General features: G+C 42.9%; 1 protein-coding gene across 2 annotated transcripts in view; it reads right to left on the reverse strand.

The window, feature by feature from the left end:
* The window catches only part of SPATA13 (spermatogenesis associated 13), a 49103-nt gene extending 34976 nt beyond the window's left edge, over window positions 1-14127 (reverse strand). Inside the window, exons 1-2 of one of the 2 annotated variants that reach the window (XM_075266031.1) lie at window positions 13836-14127; window positions 10395-12107 (exon numbers count right to left, since the gene is read on the reverse strand). In XM_075266031.1, coding sequence (XP_075122132.1) covers window positions 10395-11975 — 1581 coding nt within the window. In that variant the 5' untranslated portion in view covers window positions 11976-12107; window positions 13836-14127. The remainder of the gene's footprint in view (window positions 1-10394; window positions 12108-13835) is intronic. The other variant, XM_075266032.1, reaches the window with a different exon arrangement.
* Between the last annotated feature and the right edge of the window lie 4457 nt (window positions 14128-18584).

Here is an 18584-nt window from a genome sequence, read left to right on the forward strand (position 1 = left end):
GATCATTATATTCTATTATTCTTCTATAGACGTTTCATTCCTTTCATAGCCAATACCCTTCGCAGGCGCAGAGCGCCTGCACAGCTCGGTATTACATATTGTCCTACACTATCCTACTTTTCCCAAGGTCATAGCCTGGTCAGACTAATCACTCAGTACTAATGCTATTGGACAGAAATGAGATTTTTGCTCTGGATTTATCTAGTGCATACAAGACAATAGTGTCACAAATGGATTAGAGTGTCTGGGAGCGGCCATGAAATATAGTTCACACTTGGGCAACAGGCTCCACTAAGAAATGACTTTATAGGTTTCTAAAGTTGAGAAAAGTGTAACTTGACAGCCAATAACTAAATGACTATCTTCTGAAAAAACCTCATAGGGCCCCTTAGTTTAAGAGCGAGCCTCCGCAGAAAACTGAAATATAAACTAATCGCTGTACCTTGTCGACTGTCAGCAAAGTTTACAATGATGTATTTATTATTCAGGACCATTGCTCCATGCCTGTAAAAACTGTCCTTTTATCCCTATGCAAATGAACAGAAAAAGGCTATAGGGACGTTGCTTTCCATCAATGGGCTTCACTATCTGCTGCTGCTAACACTCTGCAGGTTGATGATGACACTCAGAAGTACAAATTTCTCGGAGGTTGGGGGTGAGTGGAACCATCAGTCCCTGCATACTGTGTCTGAAATATAACAGGGAATAATAAAATTGACTGTAAAAGAGAAGTTGCCCAAATCTGCAGCTATTGGCTGAAGCTGCCCTTTACAGACATCCTGCTTTGCCCACCCCCTCAGGCTCTCTGCATATAATAATATATTATTGATCACTAGGACTATCATTATGATCATGGTAGTGGCTTCTTGTCACCACAATTTTGACAAAATCTAATAGAGTACGTTACAGTAATGGAAAGGAATATCTGACATCACAATTTAACCCTCCGTCAGGCGCAGGTAAAATCCTAACGCGCAGAGCGCCTCTCAGGCGCCATTTTTAACACGATCGGTAGAGATGAGCGAGTACTGTTCAGATCAGCCGATCCGAACAGCACGCTTGCATAGAAATGAATGGACGTAGCCGGCACGTGGGGGGGTTAAGCGGCCAGCCGCCGTCAAAGCGGAAGTACCAGGTGCATCCATTCATTTCTATGGAGCGTGCTGTTCGGATCGGCTGATCCGAACAGTACTCGCTCATCTCTAACGATCGGTCAATTCTCTGAACAGGTCTATTTTAGTACATATATATCTTCCACGAAATGACAATTCTGGAGCAACTTTCCATTGTTTTGTTCCTCTGTATAACCTGTTGACAACTGGGTGTGTCCCTAGTAGTTGGGGGTGTATCAAATTTTTAGGAGTAGTAACAGAGGAACAGAAAACAATAGAAAAGATGCCCAATAATTACTAAATTATTGTGAATACAAGCAGAACAGGCAGGCCTCTAAACGTCAGGAGAGCCGAAGGTTAGGAGTTGTAAAATAAAGGGGAAGTGCACATTGCCCTACTGACACCACATAGATCAGTGCAGTTTTATACTTTTTTTTTTTTTTTCGTTTAACCAAGTCACATACTTGGGTTTCATTTTCAGTTAGTTCCTTGAAACTTGAAGAAACCAACCTCATTCTGGGCAGAATTCTAAGGCCTCATATGCCAAACCAATTGTATGCCGCTTTACTCCATACAGTAAAAATCAAGCTCCGAGTCAAATTAATTCTTTTTTTTTAAAAAATTTCAGCCACTTCAAAGCAGTGTGTCACCAGATTTTTACAGAATTTTTGATGTGGGCAACACAGTGGCTCAGTGGTTAGCAATGTAGCCTTGCAGCGCTGGAGTCTTGGGTTCAAATCCTGCCAGGAACAACATATAAAGGAGTTTGTATGTTCCCCCTGTGTTTGAGTGGATTTGCTCCCATACTACAAAGACATACTGATACATTGTGATCCCTATATGGGGCTCACAATCTACATTAAAATAAATAAATTTTTGATGACGTTTTAAAATTTTTTCCATATTAAAAATTTTTCAATATTAAATACAATTCCTAACAATCCTGCAGTTCAGACTTTGTCCATTATACTATATAATATGCTGAGACTTCCCGTTTTCTGAATGAGATTTCTTTGCAGCAGTCACCTGACTTACAGCACATGATCACAGCGATCATGTATCATGAATCCACCAGTAACAGTAGGGGGATTTCACATCGGATATGCTCCCCTCTCTACACAATGACCTCTACTCAGGTCACAGAGCATGTCTACAAAACTATCCCATACAAGTGCATGGGGTCTGCTCCAGTCCATTGTGTCTACGGCTCATGGTGCTTTCTAGAGGAAACGAGAAGTTTTAGGCTTAGTGTCAAAGTTGGAATTGCAAGATTTTTAGAATTTTTATTTTTAATATAGATAATAAATTTAGAAAACTAAAAATCATCAAAAATTCTTAAAAATACGTTTAACATAAAACGTGATTGAAACAATAGGTCATTTTCTGGTGACACATCCCCTTTAAAATAGGGTAAATTTTTTTTCCTAACGTTAATATAAATGATGTATTATAGCAAAATTTCTGTGGATTTGCTGCAGATTTCACTCAGGGCTTCTGCAGAGAAAACCTGTAACACATATGGACGTGCTGCGAATATAAAGTACGTACTTCAGGTGAATTTACAATGGGATTTTTTTTTTTCCCGGCAACATACTGAGAACATTATTTGACAATCTCATCCACTTTGCCGGTACGCGGTTGCCTTCACAGAATTATGTGGTGGGAAACCCACAGGGCATCAGATCTCCACACAAAATAACTCTGCTGCTGAATCCCTATCAGACACCGCTCCAAATATTGGGTGAGGCATTTTTGCTGAAGTTGCAGCAGGTTTGCATGGCAAAAGTTGAAAGCCATGGAGTAACAGTGTTGTATGGGGCAGCCAATTAGCCGCCATCTAATCCCTTGTGGTTAGTACCTTTGTAGCTTACCAATGGGAGCGGAGTAGTTGGTATGACCCATTTCAGAGGAATCTCTAGTTAGGAAGGAGGAGGAGACTTTCTTTCACCTTGAGCTAGGAGGACGACATAATAAAAGGAACCTCTCAGAGTCCCTGGTTAGGCTGGCCCAAATTAGCTTGATGTCAGCCAATGTGTCGTTCAGCAGTCAGGAGATGGGAGTAGTCCCTGCTCATTTGTGGGCATAAGACGACGATGAGGATAATGTTATATGGACCTTATAGCTATGACGGTTAGCTTTAGGTCAGACAAGGCAACCCTTTTTGGATCTGCACCCTGCAACTGCTTCTTACGGATAATAGAGACTGAAAGCACTTTGTACAAGAGGAAGACTGTAAAAGGTAGACACACACTGACCATCTTAAAATCTTAGAACTGTACCTCCATTATATGCATGAAGTTGCCAGTTTTCACCTGTTTTTCATCAGTAAACCATGACTTTTTGGTTTTCTACAACACCGTCTCCCAAGTTTTAATCCTGCGTTCCCCATCATGTGCCTACCAACCACCAACAGACTCAAGGAGGATCACCACCATCATAAACTCTGCAGGCCCACGCCTTCAGAAACGCCAGAGGATCAGTTACAGATCATTACCTACGTGACCACAGCTACTACTACTCCCAACTTCTCGGCCATCCTTAATGGGCAGCTGCACATCCCATGTGGATGGAGTCAAACTCCCAAGTTCATACCTGCACTATACAAGTTACATAAAGCTGACCATAGCAGAAGCATAGTCATCCCGATTTGCAGATGTTTTTTTAGGTTTGCCATGGTGGCATGACTATATGCAGGTGTATTAAGCTTGCTCTTGGATGTGGCATTCATTATAACATGCTCTAAGGTAACACTGCATGACTAAACGCGCCATTTCTAAACCAGAATGCTAACAATATCACATGGGTTCAAACACCTACAACAAGAGAAGACTGGTACAATGTAGAATACATTTTATTTATGTCGCGCCAAAATATTTTGCAGCACCGTGCAAAGCATACCAGCCACGTGTGACATATCCCTCCTAAGTCACAATATTCCAAGCGTCATCTCTACACTGCTCAGATTTGGTTACTCACCAAATGTGTAGGGATTTTCCTTCTCCCAGGCGTTAAATGTTGGTCCGTCATCACCCAGATTATAGGGGTCTGGTAGATGGTCCCCAAACTCCCCACCCAGACGTATACCAGGGGTGCAGCACACAGAGCGCTCATGCAGCTGGCATGAAGATGTGACACATAACTGAACAATTCCTCCCACAGAGCCAATGTGTGAAGTCAACGTTGTCATCTTAAGTTTTGCAATTAGTCTTTAATGTGTAATAAGACTTCCTTCCTACCCAGCTCAGACAGATGTGTGCACTAGGACTTTCATACCAGTGAGCTGAAAGCTCAGCAACGTATGAAAGTCTTCCACATACGGAACAGGAACTACGTTATGCAAATATGAATCACATACTCTAGTGCAAGCTCATCTCTATGCAAGATCTTACAACTTCTATATTGATAAAATTGACCTACAAGATTGTAAAACTTGACAGCTACTACACAGTGTACAGATCCAACCTCATCTACTATGTAACTATGTATGTAGCAGTAACCCGACAGCTACTACACAGTGTACAGATCTGAGCAGCAGTAACCCGACAGTTAATACACAGTGTACAGATCTGAGCAGCAGTAACCCGACAGCTACTACACAGTGTACAGATCTGAGCAGCAGTAACCCGACAGCTACTACACAGTGTACAGATCTGAGCAGCAGTAACCCGACAGTTACTACACAGTGTACAGATCTGAGCAGCAGTAACCCGACAGCTACTACACAGTGTACAGATCTGAGCAGCAGTAACCCGACAGCTACTACACAGTGTACAGATCTGAGCAGCAGTAACCCGACAGCTACTACACAGTGTACAGATCTGAGCAGCAGTAACCCGACAGCTACTACACAGTGTACAGATCTGAGCAGCAGTAACCCGACAGCTACTACACAGTGTACAGATCTGAGCAGCAGTAACCCGACAGCTACTACACAGTGTACAAATCTGAGCAGCAGTAATCCGACAGCTACTACACAGTGTACAGATCCAACCTCATCTACTATGTAACTATGTATGTAGCAGTAATCCGACAGCTACTACACAGTGTAAAGATCTGAGCAGCAGTAACCCGACAGCTACTACAGTGTACAGATCTGAGCAGCAGTAACCCGGCAGCTAATACACAGTGTACAGATCCAACCTCATCTACTATGTAACTATGTATGTAGCAGTAACCCGACAGCTACTACACAGTGTACAGATCTGAGCAGCAGTAACCCGACAGTTACTACACAGTGTACAGATCTGAGCAGCAGTAACCCGACAGCTACTACACAGTGTACAGATCTGAGCAGCAGTAACCCGACAGCTACTACACAGTGTACAGATCTGAGCAGCAGTAACCCGACAGCTACTACACAGTGTACAGATCTGAGCAGCAGTAACCCGACAGCTACTACACAGTGTACAAATCTGAGCAGCAGTAATCCGACAGCTACTACACAGTGTACAGATCCAACCTCATCTACTATGTAACTATGTATGTAGCAGTAACCCGACAGCTACTACACAGTATACAGATCTGAGCAGCAGTAATCCGACAGCTACTACACAGTGTAAAGATCTGAGCAGCAGTAACCCGACAGCTACTACACAGTGTACAGATCTGAGTAGCAGTAACCCGACAGCTACTACACAGTGTAAAGATCTGAGCAGCAGTAATCCGACAGCTACTACACAGTGTAAAGATCTGAGCAGCAGTAACCCGACAGCTACTACAGTGTACAGATCTGAGCAGCAGTAACCCGGCAGCTACTACACAGTGTACAGATCCAACCTCATCTACTATGTAACTATGTATGTAGCAGTAACCCGACAGCTACTACACAGTGTACAGATCTGAGCAGCAGTAACCCGACAGTTACTACACAGTGTACAGATCTGAGCAGCAGTAATCCGACAGCTACTACACAGTGTAAAGATCTGAGCAGCAGTAACCCGACAGCTACTACACAGTGTACAGATCTGAGTAGCAGTAACCCGACAGCTACTACACAGTGTACAAATCTGAGCAGCAGTAATCCGACAGCTACTACACAGTGTAAAGATCTGAGCAGCAGTAACCCGACAGCTACTACAGTGTACAGATCTGAGCAGCAGTAACCCGGCAGCTACTACACAGTGTACAGATCCAACCTCATCTACTATGTAACTATGTATGTAGCAGTAACCCGACAGCTACTACACAGTGTACAGATCTGAGCAGCAGTAACCCGACAGTTACTACACAGTGTACAGATCTGAGCAGCAGTAACCCGACAGCTACTCCAAAGTGTACAGATCTGTGTCCTCCCAACCACTTACACTGTGCCTTTCCAGCATCTGCAGATATCAGCTGATTAGAGAGGATGCTGGATATCAGACCCACAAAATTTTGATCCGGATAGCTAGATCATCAAGATCTTAATTGCAGAAGATTGCTTCAAGACACACTTCTGCAAAGACACACAGACAAGACAAATTCTAATATATCAAAAATTACATATAAAATAAACCTGGCCTAGTCTAATTACAATTGCTTCGTTACAAGGTATAGAGCAGCACAACATCCACTTTATTCTCAGGTTTGGTTGGGCTCCCAGCAGTCAGACCCCAAAGATCATAGAGCAATGGAATAAGCTGGAGTGTTCCCAAAATAACCGGTAAAGAAGAAGTGCCGAGTACTTCCCATTACACAGAAAGCAGTAGTATACAGTACTAAGAATGCTCTCAACGTTTCATGCTCAATTTCTCTCATGCCGAGCTCAGATCCTCCATTCCCTGCTGCATCCTTAGTATATGCATTTGCACACACCATTGACTATGACCTAAATAGATATATATTGAATATCCAAGCTCGTCCTTCTGTGTAGATCTGGCCTAAGAGATATCATGCAGGTCTGCTTTCAAGATTTACCTACAAACAGCAGAAATAGCCCCAGTTCTCCTTTGGAAAGGCTTAAAGGGGTTTTGTGGGCAATGTTTTTAAAAATGTCTGTTAGTGCCATTAATGGGTTAATAAATGCACCCATATACCTTTACCTATCTTTTGAGTGATGTCTGGGTGTCTCTGGGAGCTCCTGGTATCTCCTGAATTTGTTTACTAGGTTCAGCTTCCTGCTATTTAACTTCCACACTAACCCCTCTCACCTCACTCCCCTCCTTCCTCTCCCCTCCCCCCATACAACCCTTCCCTGTCTCTCTTGCTATCCCACTCTCTAATTGCCCATCCCTACTCAGCTCAACTTCTGACCCCATTATATACTTACCTCCGAGGCATCTTCCTGCGGGATGCCCCCTCCTTCTTTACTCAGTGACGTAACTATCGTTGTCTCAAGGGGTGCGACCACGACCGGGCCCAGCGGGGTACAGGGCCCACGGCTAGCTGGAGATGGCCTGGCCCCTGCTATACATATTGTAAATGAAAAGGTGCCACAGCTTGTCACCAGGCCCCTTTTCAATAGATACTAGTCCAGGGAAGGTGACTTAAAATAATAAATACTTATATTCACCTCTCCTGGGCTCAGCGTCTTCTCCAGTGCTCTTATATCATGTGACTGAAGCCTGTGATTAGGCCCCAGCAGTCACATGGGGCACAGCGGCATAATGACATCAATGCGTAATGACGTGACTGCTGAGGACCAATCACAGGCCTCAGCAGGGATGTCAGAAGATGGCCGAAGATGCTGAAGACATCCGGAGCGAGTATGCCCAGGCAAGGTGAGTATTAGTGTGTTATTTTTATTCACCTTCCCTGGGCCTCCAAACTATTAATACTCTGGGGTCTGAGGAGACTGGTCGGAGCGTATAATACTGTGTAATGTCAGTAAAGGAGGGGCCATCCCGCAGGTAGAAGCCTGGAAGGTAAGTATGATGTCCATAACGGATGCTAAAGGTCTGTGAGAAAAAAAAAAAAACGTATGATTTTCACTGCTTTTTTTTTTTTCAGTGTGAATGTAGCTCAAGATAAATGTACATTTTTTATGCACACCCAGAGGAAGGCACTCTTTCATAACAGCGATAGCAGACGCTATTGCACTCTTGGGCAACCCCAAAGTCCCACAATTATAAATTACACAGTTAGGTAGGGGCCCCACTACAGATTTTGCATTGAGGTTGGGGAGTCTCAAGTTATACCTCTGCTTAACACAGTAATGTGAACATATTACAACCATGGGAAACTAGACAAGGGTTACAATTGTTCCCCCCCCCCCTTCTTGCCCACTTTTCGCACCCAAACTTTGGCACGGGCACAACACATACTAGGTACCAGGTTATCAGTAACTAGTAAAGTTATTAAAACCCATTCTATCATTTACAAATCAATACCAACCTTAGAAGGCAAGTTGCAAAGAATCTTAGTAATATGAACCATGGCCAGTATTTTAGTGCAGTTATGCCATATGCCCACTAGAGGGTACCACAGCTACAGGATGACTACATTTACCATTGAACAATGCACCAGCTTGATCACATTCCTAATGATGCAAGTAAACCATATACATCAGCTGCCCAAGTAACAGACTGCTAAAATAAGGAGCTCCGGCATCTAGAAGACTTCTTTCTATATAAATAAGGATAACAAAGCTGTAACAGAACAAACAGGAAACAATCTCAGCTTCCTCTATACAATCATATAAGTCTAGAGACAAGGCTAGAACAAGGGAATAGATAAGGATCTGAAGTTGTAGCTTCTTTACAGACCAAAAAAACTATTCAAGTCTATAGGATGTCAGCACAAAATGGAAGACTGGTGAGATCAGCCTATAGACTTCCGTGGAAGGACCTTGACAATAAATAGAGGGGTACAGAACTGAGAACTGTCAGCGAGTAAAGATTTACAGTCTGGACACATCAGGATATTTGTATCATTCTTCTAAAATCAGTACATAGGATAGTGTTATAGTCTCATGTCGGTAGAGCATAGCATACTGGTATTAAAGGGAGTCCTTGTATATGTAACCTTGTATATGGCGTCATAGGGGTGACTTGGTGACTTCAGTGAAGAGTCCAGTGCACCTGCGCAAGCTTCCATTTCCTCACTAAGTGCCACCACCTAATACTAAGATGGGCAGCTCCCAATGTGAAATGACCACATATGATAATAGGTGCAGCAGTCACAGCTTTGGTGCTCCAAACTGAGCCTATGTGCGTATACAGATGAGAAGTCCCCACGTTACGGAAAAGCAGTGACTTTACCTGCCTTTCGCTACTTGGAACCTTAGGCCAAAAGTGGATTTTCTCGCCAGTAAATTTGCACTTTGATATAAAAACTTATGCCCTCTGTTACTAACTGCCCCTGCAACGGCATATAAGTGGTATAGAAGAGATTTTGGTAGTGGTACTCCATTTACTGATCAGTAACCATATGATCCGACTAAGGCTCAGTTCACACACCATCATTGTGGCTCCAGGTTTCTTGCATAGATGGGTGTAAGATGTGGTGCATTTTTGGTGCATGGCCCTTTCTTGAGCCACAAATGAGCAACAGTGTTCCTTCTGCAGCCTGTGACACTAAGTTGGTGGACTAGATGAAGACCAAGGCAGGCCAATGGCGGATGCCTCAGCCCAACCAATTTATTATACTTTATATCTGACTGCTATAGTTTTCAATTCAGGTGCACCGGCCCTCCCACACTGCACCCGAAATATTAAGAGGCCAGAGCCGCTTAACTAACAGGCACATCTCATGCCAGCTGGGAACTTAAGACCACCAGTCAATACAGTCCCAACTCCAATGTGGCTAGTATAACATGGTGCAATAGGGCAAATGCACCACAATTATTAAGGGGCTTATGCGTCTTTATAAAATTTGCAGCCCATCTTGGGCCCGTGTGATATAGATGATTTCAGCCGTAATCTGTATACGTCTTCTGGTGTAAATTATAGCAAAAATCAAAAAAGTGATGTCGTTTTTTGGAGACTTTACAAAGAGTCTATGCTATGCAGGTCGCAGGGTGTCGCTCATGACACTTCTTAAAGGGTGTCAACTCTCAGCATGGGCCTTATGTTGGTTCCTATGTAAGCTCCACCTTGAGACAAGGCATGGCAACTACCGGGCTCTACACAAAATACAACAGGGCACTGGTACCCATGACCTACTAGAGTACTAGGACCTCATGTATAGAAATTAGTTGATTATTACAGGAATTTGGAATGCAGCCCCATGACCTAACTGGTTGCATCAACAAAACCTCCATATTTGCCTACACAAGTTTTTATATAGCACTCTTTACATGGTCACATACTATAAACCATTGACTTGAGTAGGGGTCGTGACTAGGATATAAGGAATTGTTCTTACCTCGCCATGTTTTTCTTCATTGACCACATTGAGGCTCAGCTGAGAATGGCTACTGATCCCGCTATCCTCATTGCCATCGTCATAATAAGTAAGCTTAATGGTATCCTTATAGGACTGTGGACTTCTGTCCACTTTTATGGCACATAATTCAGCCCTTTCATCGCTTTCCATAGAACTCAACGATAAAGTGCTGTTGCGGTTCGTACAAACGATCGACGTACTGGGGCTCTGCGGTTTGGGAGCGGTCGGCCTCATGGGCGTTCCAGGAATTCCTAAATCTGAAGCAGAATGAGGGATCGGTTTAGGTTCCTCGGAATCTGAATAAAAGACATCGCTGGCCAATTGGCTCAAGCTACTGCTAGTTGGCGATGGACTACATGTCTCAGAAAGGCCTTCGGAAGGGGACATGCTCAAATGGGTGTCATGATTGTTCGGGTGGGTTTTGGTGGAATTCTGTGGCACTGTAGTTTCAGAAGAGCATGGGTTATATATACACCTCTTCCTTTCGGTATCAGCATTGCTAGAAACTCTCCTGGAATAGTCGTCATGTAGACGACTATTTGGCCTGCTCCTGTGGCCCTCTTCAGGAGTCGGAGAGCTGCACTTGCTAGTGCTGCCATCTTTTTTCCAGTGTCCATCGGTAACATTGCTCATGATCTTTAATACTCTGTCAAAGTCCTTTGCCCTGATAGGACTTCTCCACCGCTTTGATCTTCTTTCAGGAGTCCCACCAAGATGATCAGCGTCCGCAGACGTGCTCAGAGCACTTTTTTGTAGGATCTCCTTTTCACTGCCGGATTTTACATCCGATAGATTTGAGGTAGATTTCCTTTTGAAGGAGCTTTTTTTGAGAAAGTTGAGGTTGTCTGTGCTTTTACTTCGTCTGTAGATGACTTTGTTGCTCTCCAGGTCCTTCACTATGATTTCACAGACATTTTGATCCTTTCCAACAGGGGACAAGCTTAGAGGACTATGGACTACCCGCATTTTGTCATTGTCCAATAAGTTGATTCGGCCAGCTCCATAGGCACGTCTAATGCTCCGGGATCTATGAGTGCTTCTCAGGAAGGAGTTATCAGGCTCCTCCATATCAGATCCATCAGACTGGAGGCCGTCTGCTAAATTGCAATGATCGGGCGAAGATTTTGAACTAGGCAACCTACAAGTGGTCTGAGAACTCAAGCACTCGGAAGACAAGCACTTCTGTACATCACATCTACGTTCACTTCTGATGTTAGAGTTTTCTTTTGCTTGAATTCCTTGCAAAACAGATGACTTAAGTTTTTTGAAAGAGCCCATCTTCCTCAGAGAGGACAATGCATTCCAGGTTGATGAGTTTCCCACACCGATCATGGAACGGGGCCTTTCATTATTAGGACTTAGCCGTTGTTTCGGGCTAGTGAAGAAGCTGGATGACTTGAAGGATCCCTGATCATCCTGGGAGTCCTCTTTATTGCTAGATGTCCCATTGTGACAACTGCCACCCGAGAGAGTCCTTGAGACACTTTTGTCTGTACCTTGAGAGGTTACTATTGGACTGTTCCCACAGCCCTTGGAGGGTGACGTCATACTCTCAACCATGTGAGCATCAGGATAAATTCAATCTATGGTGCTCGGCCACAGCAAAGTGTCATCTGCTGAAAGTCTTTTGTGTCTTGCTTTCTCCCGTCTATTGTTTGCATGGAGGTTCCCAACTGAAGCCCTCCGCTCGCCCTGAAAAACAAAACAAAGCCAGCATTTAGGAAAACCTTCACTTTGCACAATCCTACCCAAGTGGTGGTGGTGTGGGGGGCAGGGGAGAGCGTCTTGCTTTATTAAGACCCTATCACATGAGACCTTGGAAAGTTAAAGTTGCAGCAGTGCAGAAAGACAGTGGAGCAGTAACCTCCTAATGAATGTGAACTTAGAAAACGGGCTTTCATCTCATTGTTAAGTGGCCATGTGAAAAGTCTGACATCGTGGGGCAATTCTGAAGGAGGAACAAAGCTGGGAGATCTTATGTCAATCATAGACATAGCAGTACTGTCTAGAAGACTATTTTGAGTCCTTAGCAAAGTGGAGGAAATACCATCAGACTTTACGTCAGGAAATATTAAGACGGTCAGGATAATTTTAGGTAGGGTGGACTCGGAGACGTACACTGCCACTGGAAAAACTGCGTAAGAACTCAAAATATAAGTTCCATCATCCTGGACCTGAACAAGCCCTCTGTTCACAAACCTACTCAAGCCGTGTACACCGGCAGTGAATTTTAATACCATCCTTAATAAAATGTAAAGTAAACTTAAGACCTCATACGGATATTTACTTGGTTGTTCGAAAATGCCAAAATCATGCCAGAGCAAACTAGCCTGAAGTATGATGACACAGGAGGGGGCAGGGGAGGAAAGGCACACTGCTTGATTTATTTACAAGCCGGTTATTCATTACTGAGTGGTTGCTGGGTGATACACCTAATCCAGGGCTAGCGTCGAGTGCCCGAATTACTTCTGCATACAGTATGACATTGTAAAGTGGAAAATACAAACGCCAAAGTCAGCTAGGTGGTAGAGAAGAAGGTACAATAAGTAAAGCTCCCCAGGGGTTACTGGCATGAAGATCTATAGGAAGTTAAGTATGCTGCATTTACAATTCAATAATGACCAAGACTCATCCATGGGAGCTTTCATGGCTGGGACAGGACACACAGGAAATGAAGCCCCCTTAGCAACAACAAGAAAAGTACCCAAAACCAGCAGGAGGGCCACTGGCCACACACTTGACTGGTCTAGATAACAAGCTTTCCCAGGCTAGACCTGGTGTCTCACAGCCTCATCTATCATCCAGGATTGGAAGACAATGCAACAATGTATGTGAAATATCAATATTATAATACGGGAGATACAAGGTAACAATGTCTAGGAGATATTGTTTATATTATGGTATATGAGTTACAAAGTAACAATGAATAGGTAACCTGGTCATATATCTAGCCTAGTATATGCTGGGATTTGTAGTCTCGCAATCGTTAGCTATATACTGTATATATACCTTGGCCAAGGCTGCAGTTAGTCAGTATATATCCACCCTGTAGCTTGTGTCTATCATCCACCTCCAGGTAACAGGTGCACTGCCAGCTCACATCTACACCTCCCCAAGGGAGGTCACAGCATACAGATCACTTCCTAAGCTCTTCCACAATCTCACATTTAATATGAATTAATTCAGATGGATAGAAAAATGCTAAAATAACCCTATTATTATGGAGGTTGCATGCTGTACTACAAAGCTGCGGGGTTAGGAGCAGCCACAGACAGCCATGAGATAACATATGATATAGTTATAAAGTAAATCATTATCCAGATCTGGAATTCTAGATGGGTCAATGAGAAGCTGGATGTGGCTGATCTATAGGGGAGATGTGGCTGATCTATAGGGGGTACATGGCTAGCTGAGACCTACCTGATGCAAGGTGCCTACAGACAGTCTGTCTGGTGGTCTCCACTGCTGAAGGAGGTAGCTCCTCTGTCTTGTCTTTCTCTCCAGTGTATGTCATTTGGAGGAGAGGGTGATATATAATCCTTATGAATTTGGAGAAGTCAATGAGTCCATAGCTGCTTGCAAAGTCCAGGGGAGCTGTGTGATGTGCAGCCTTCACATGAGAAGCAGCTAACAGGAGAATTGTGCAGCCAGCAGCAGGCAGTGCACTGAGGAGGAGGAGGAGGGTGTAGACTTGGAGAGAGGGAGGAGAAGCTGTGAGAAGGGGGAGTCTTGTTCCCAACTCTTCCCACACAAGCCTGGTCCTTAGTGTAAGACTAGGGCTGGGGGAAGCAGCACTTACTTATTAACACACTTAATCACAGCAGTCTGATCTATTGCATTGAATGGCAGGAAGGAGGGAAGATGGGATTAGAGCCCTGCCCCTACTGCTCCCATGTGTTACACATGACAGTGATGTGATTTACTGTTTACATGGGCAGAGCTGCCAGGCATGTCTATCATGGCACTAGGATTATTAGTAATATAGCTGTTGTGTCATACACAATGCACTTTAATAGGTTATTATAGGAGATTACATAGGAGACGGTTAAATACCCCAAAGCAACTGGGATAGCTTGGCTTCTGCCTGCTACTGTAGGCAGGGATAGGATAGGATCTATGGTCTCCTACAAGTTATGTGTTCAAGATGTAGCATGTATGGTGTCTTATGTCTCCTTCTTATTCCTGTCTACAATCCAATAATGAAGCTTGTAATATGTGTATATATATATATATATATATATATATATATATTTGCCTGGAGAGGGGTTTCTGCCATGCAATTTGTGGGATAATCCCCGGATTTGCTGGTGCTGCTGCAACTATTTTTCTTTGATATATACATATATATATATATATATATATATATATATATATATATATATATATCCTTTAAACAGGCAAGAAATAAATATATATATATATTTTAAGAGAATATATATAACATTTTGATACACATCTTGTGACCTATGTCCTCCAGTGCAATTTTTTTTTTTTTTATGTAGATTGTGAGCCCCACATAGAGCTCACAATGTACATTTTTCCCTATCAGTATGTCGTTTTTGGAATATGGGATGGAAATCCATGCAAACACAGGGAGAACATACAAACTCCTTGCAGATGTTTTGGGTTTTTTTTGCCCTTGGCAGGATTTGAACACCAGGACTCCAGTGCTGCAAGGCTGTGGTGCTAACCACTGAGCCACCATGTGGCCCCTCTAGTGCAAAATCTGTAGCAGATCCCCATCTACCTAATCTCCTAAGGGTGAATTCACACTGAGTAAATGCTAGCTTATTCTGAACGTAAAACACGTTCAGAATAAGCGGCGTCTAAAGCAGCTCCATTCATTTCTATGGGAGCGGGGATAGGAGCGCTCCCCATAGAAATGAATGGGCTGCTTCTTTCACTCCGTGCAGTCCCATTGAAGTGAATGGGGAGTGCCGGCGTGTACGCTCCGGCATGAGCAGAGCTTGCCGTATACGCCGGCACTCCCCATTCACTTCAATGGGACTGCACGGAGTGAAAGAAGCAGCCCATTCATTTCTATGGGGAGCTGCTTTAGACGCCGCTTATTCTGAACGTGTTTTACTCAGTGTGAATGCACCCTTAATGTGTTCTAAAAACAGGCATTGGACGGCCATTACATAAACAGTCACCCCACGCCCATTTTTCATTGTCCTGCGAATTGCCTTGATGTGGGATATCCAGTTCATGCGGTTGTCGGTTTTAGGTGGCATTGGTGGGACCTAATGAGAAAAATCTAGTATAGATGGATTTGCAATAGATGTGTCTCTGTCGTGTAAGGTCGCAGGTCACACACATACTCACTGACATTTATTAGATATGATACTGAAATCTGACATTGTGATTTTTAAGTCTCACAATACATAAAAAAGAAAAAGCAGAAATGTTGTTTTATTTTTTGCATGATGGTCACTAGCATACCTCTATAGACCCCATAACTTACCCATAGCACCATAATTCTACGTACTATCTTTCTCCTCCTCCCATATGAGAATATACAGTACATGCTGGATGTATAGAAGTGTCCTCAGGGTTTATCATGTGTATTTAGAGGGAAACATCCTATAGCTTTGTGCACGAGATAACAAATTCTATGTTTTCTTTCTTCTGCTCATTTACATCTGCAAACTATTCTCCAGGATTACAGTGAGAAACAATGGCTGACTCTGCTATCAATAATGCTGTTACATTTACCTTTGTTCATCCCTGATAAATCTGAATAGAAGTGTTTAACAAAATCTACAATCACTTCCCAGAACAATTACACCTTTCTCTGCTGCAAACCACTTAGAAATCCCTTTAAGGCTGGGGCCCCACATTGCGGAAACACAGATTTTGTTGCGTTTCTTTGAGCCAAAGCCAGAACTGGATTGAGCAGAAGGGAGAAATATAAGAACTTCCTATATATATCCCACTAGCTGGTACCCGCGACTTCATCTGCGGTGATTGTAGCAGTGGGTATATACAGGCAGGGGTAAGGTTTTCGTACTGTGTATATGGTATGGGATATGAAATGTAAGTTTGTATCTTGTTTTTGCTGTAATTCAGAGAATACATGAGACTTTTGTGTTGAAGCTAATTTGTATTTGAGCTGCTATACGGTGTTGTGAGAAACTTTACATAGTGACTTTGGGACAGAAGGATTTGAAGTTAACCCTTTCCCGCCGATGGCATTTTTTGATTTTCGTTTTTGACTCCCCTCCTTCTAAACCCCATAACTTTTTTATTTCTCCGCTCCCAGAGCCATATGAGGTCTTAATTTTTCCTGGGACAAATTTTTCTTCATGATGCCACCATTATTTATTCTATATAATGTACTGGGAAGCAGGGCAAAAATTCAGAATGGGGTGGATTTGAAGAAAAAATGCATTTCTGCGACTTTCTTACGGGCTTTGGTTTTATGGCGTTCACTGTGCAACCAAAATGACATGTCCCCTGTATTCTGTGCTTCGTTACGATTCCGGGGATACCAAATTTATATGGTTTTATTTACATTTTGACCCCTTAAAAAAAATCCAAAACTGTGTTAAAAAATTATTTTTTGAAAAGTCGCCATATTCCGACAGCCGTAACTTTTTTATACTTGCGTGTACGGGGATGTATAGGGCGTCTTTTTTTGCGGGAACGGGTGTACTTTGTAGTTCTACCATTTTTGGGAAATGTTATTGCTTTGATCACTTTTTATTCAAATTTTTAGCAGAATCAAAACAGTGAAAAAATGGCAGTTTGGCACTTTTGACCATTTTTCCCGCTACGGCGTTTACCGAACAGGAAAAATATTTGTGTAACTTTGTAGAACGGGCGATTTAGGACGCGCGGATACCTAACATGTATGTGTTTCACAGTTTTTAACTACTTTTATATGTGTTCTAGGGAAAGGGGGGTGATTTGAATTTTTAATCCTTTTTATTTATTTTTTTTATATTTTTTTTACTTTTTTTAAACTTTTTTTTTTGCATTTATTAGACCGCCTAGAGGTATTGACATGGGTGGGCGGTGTCACGGATTGTCAGAGCGGTGGGGGCAAACATGGCTGCTCCGGAGCGTTAAAGAGCGCCTCCTGGAGAATCGTTAAGGTGAGGGGCAAAGTGGTAAAGTATATGTATATGAGATTGTGTGGTGTTAGGGGCGAGGCTGTAGAGGGCAATATTTTGTGGCTTGCTATGGTCCAAAGTGTGTGAGATTGCAGAGATGGTGGTGTGAGTTTGGGTTTTGTTGGGGTCCTGGCACAAACGTATGTGCGCTATTGTGACGAAAAGTAGCCTATTGTTTAATTGGGTGTATTAACTATGTTTGTGGAAAATTTCAGCCGAATCGGTCGAGCGGTTTTTCCGTGATTGAGGAACAAACATCCGAACATGCAAACATCCAAACACACAAACCCACAAACCCACAAACTCACAAACTCACAAACTTTCACATTTATAATATTAATAGGATTCTTTATGTTGCCATTATTGGCTTTGGCTCAAAAAAACGCAACAAAATCTGCAAGAAAAAAAGCTGCGTTTCTGCAACATGGGGCCTCAGCCTAAAGGTTTGGATATGATTACAGAAATGATTACAGCGCCACTCTTGTGCTGAGGTTGTATTAGCAATTGCAGCAGACACAAATCTTATCTGTAGCCCAGTTTATACCCCAATACTTTGCCATTACTTCATTGCTAACTGGTCTACAATTAAATAAATACATGCCTTTGATAACTTCCACTTTAGGGTCCCACGTGGCGTAAGCACGTAAAAAGCGCAGCTTTTTAATCAGTAAATCCAATCCACACATTGCATAAAAATACATACAGCAAAAAAGCAGAAAATCGCAGCATGTCAATTAACCTACGGATATGTTGGCGGTTTCCCTATAGGTATAATGGAAGCAGAAAGTCCGCAGAGAACTGCTTTTTTGGTCGAGGTTACCCAGCATGTTCATTCATGTTGTCAGCTGCTGATACATTAAAAATAGAGCAGGAATCAGACAGCTCCGTTCCCTGTGTAGTGGCAGACTTCAGTCACTACAGCATGGGTCCCATTCAAATCAATGCAAGTTGATCTGCAGTTCCTGGTCTGACCACTAAATAGAGAACAGTGCTGTCTGCTTCCTGCTCCATAGGTTGTGTCAACTACTGAGAACAGGTGGGTAGTGGGAATACT

Source organism: Leptodactylus fuscus, chromosome 2 (genome assembly GCF_031893055.1).
Source record: "Leptodactylus fuscus isolate aLepFus1 chromosome 2, aLepFus1.hap2, whole genome shotgun sequence".
NCBI classification, from domain to species: domain Eukaryota; kingdom Metazoa; phylum Chordata; class Amphibia; order Anura; family Leptodactylidae; genus Leptodactylus; species Leptodactylus fuscus.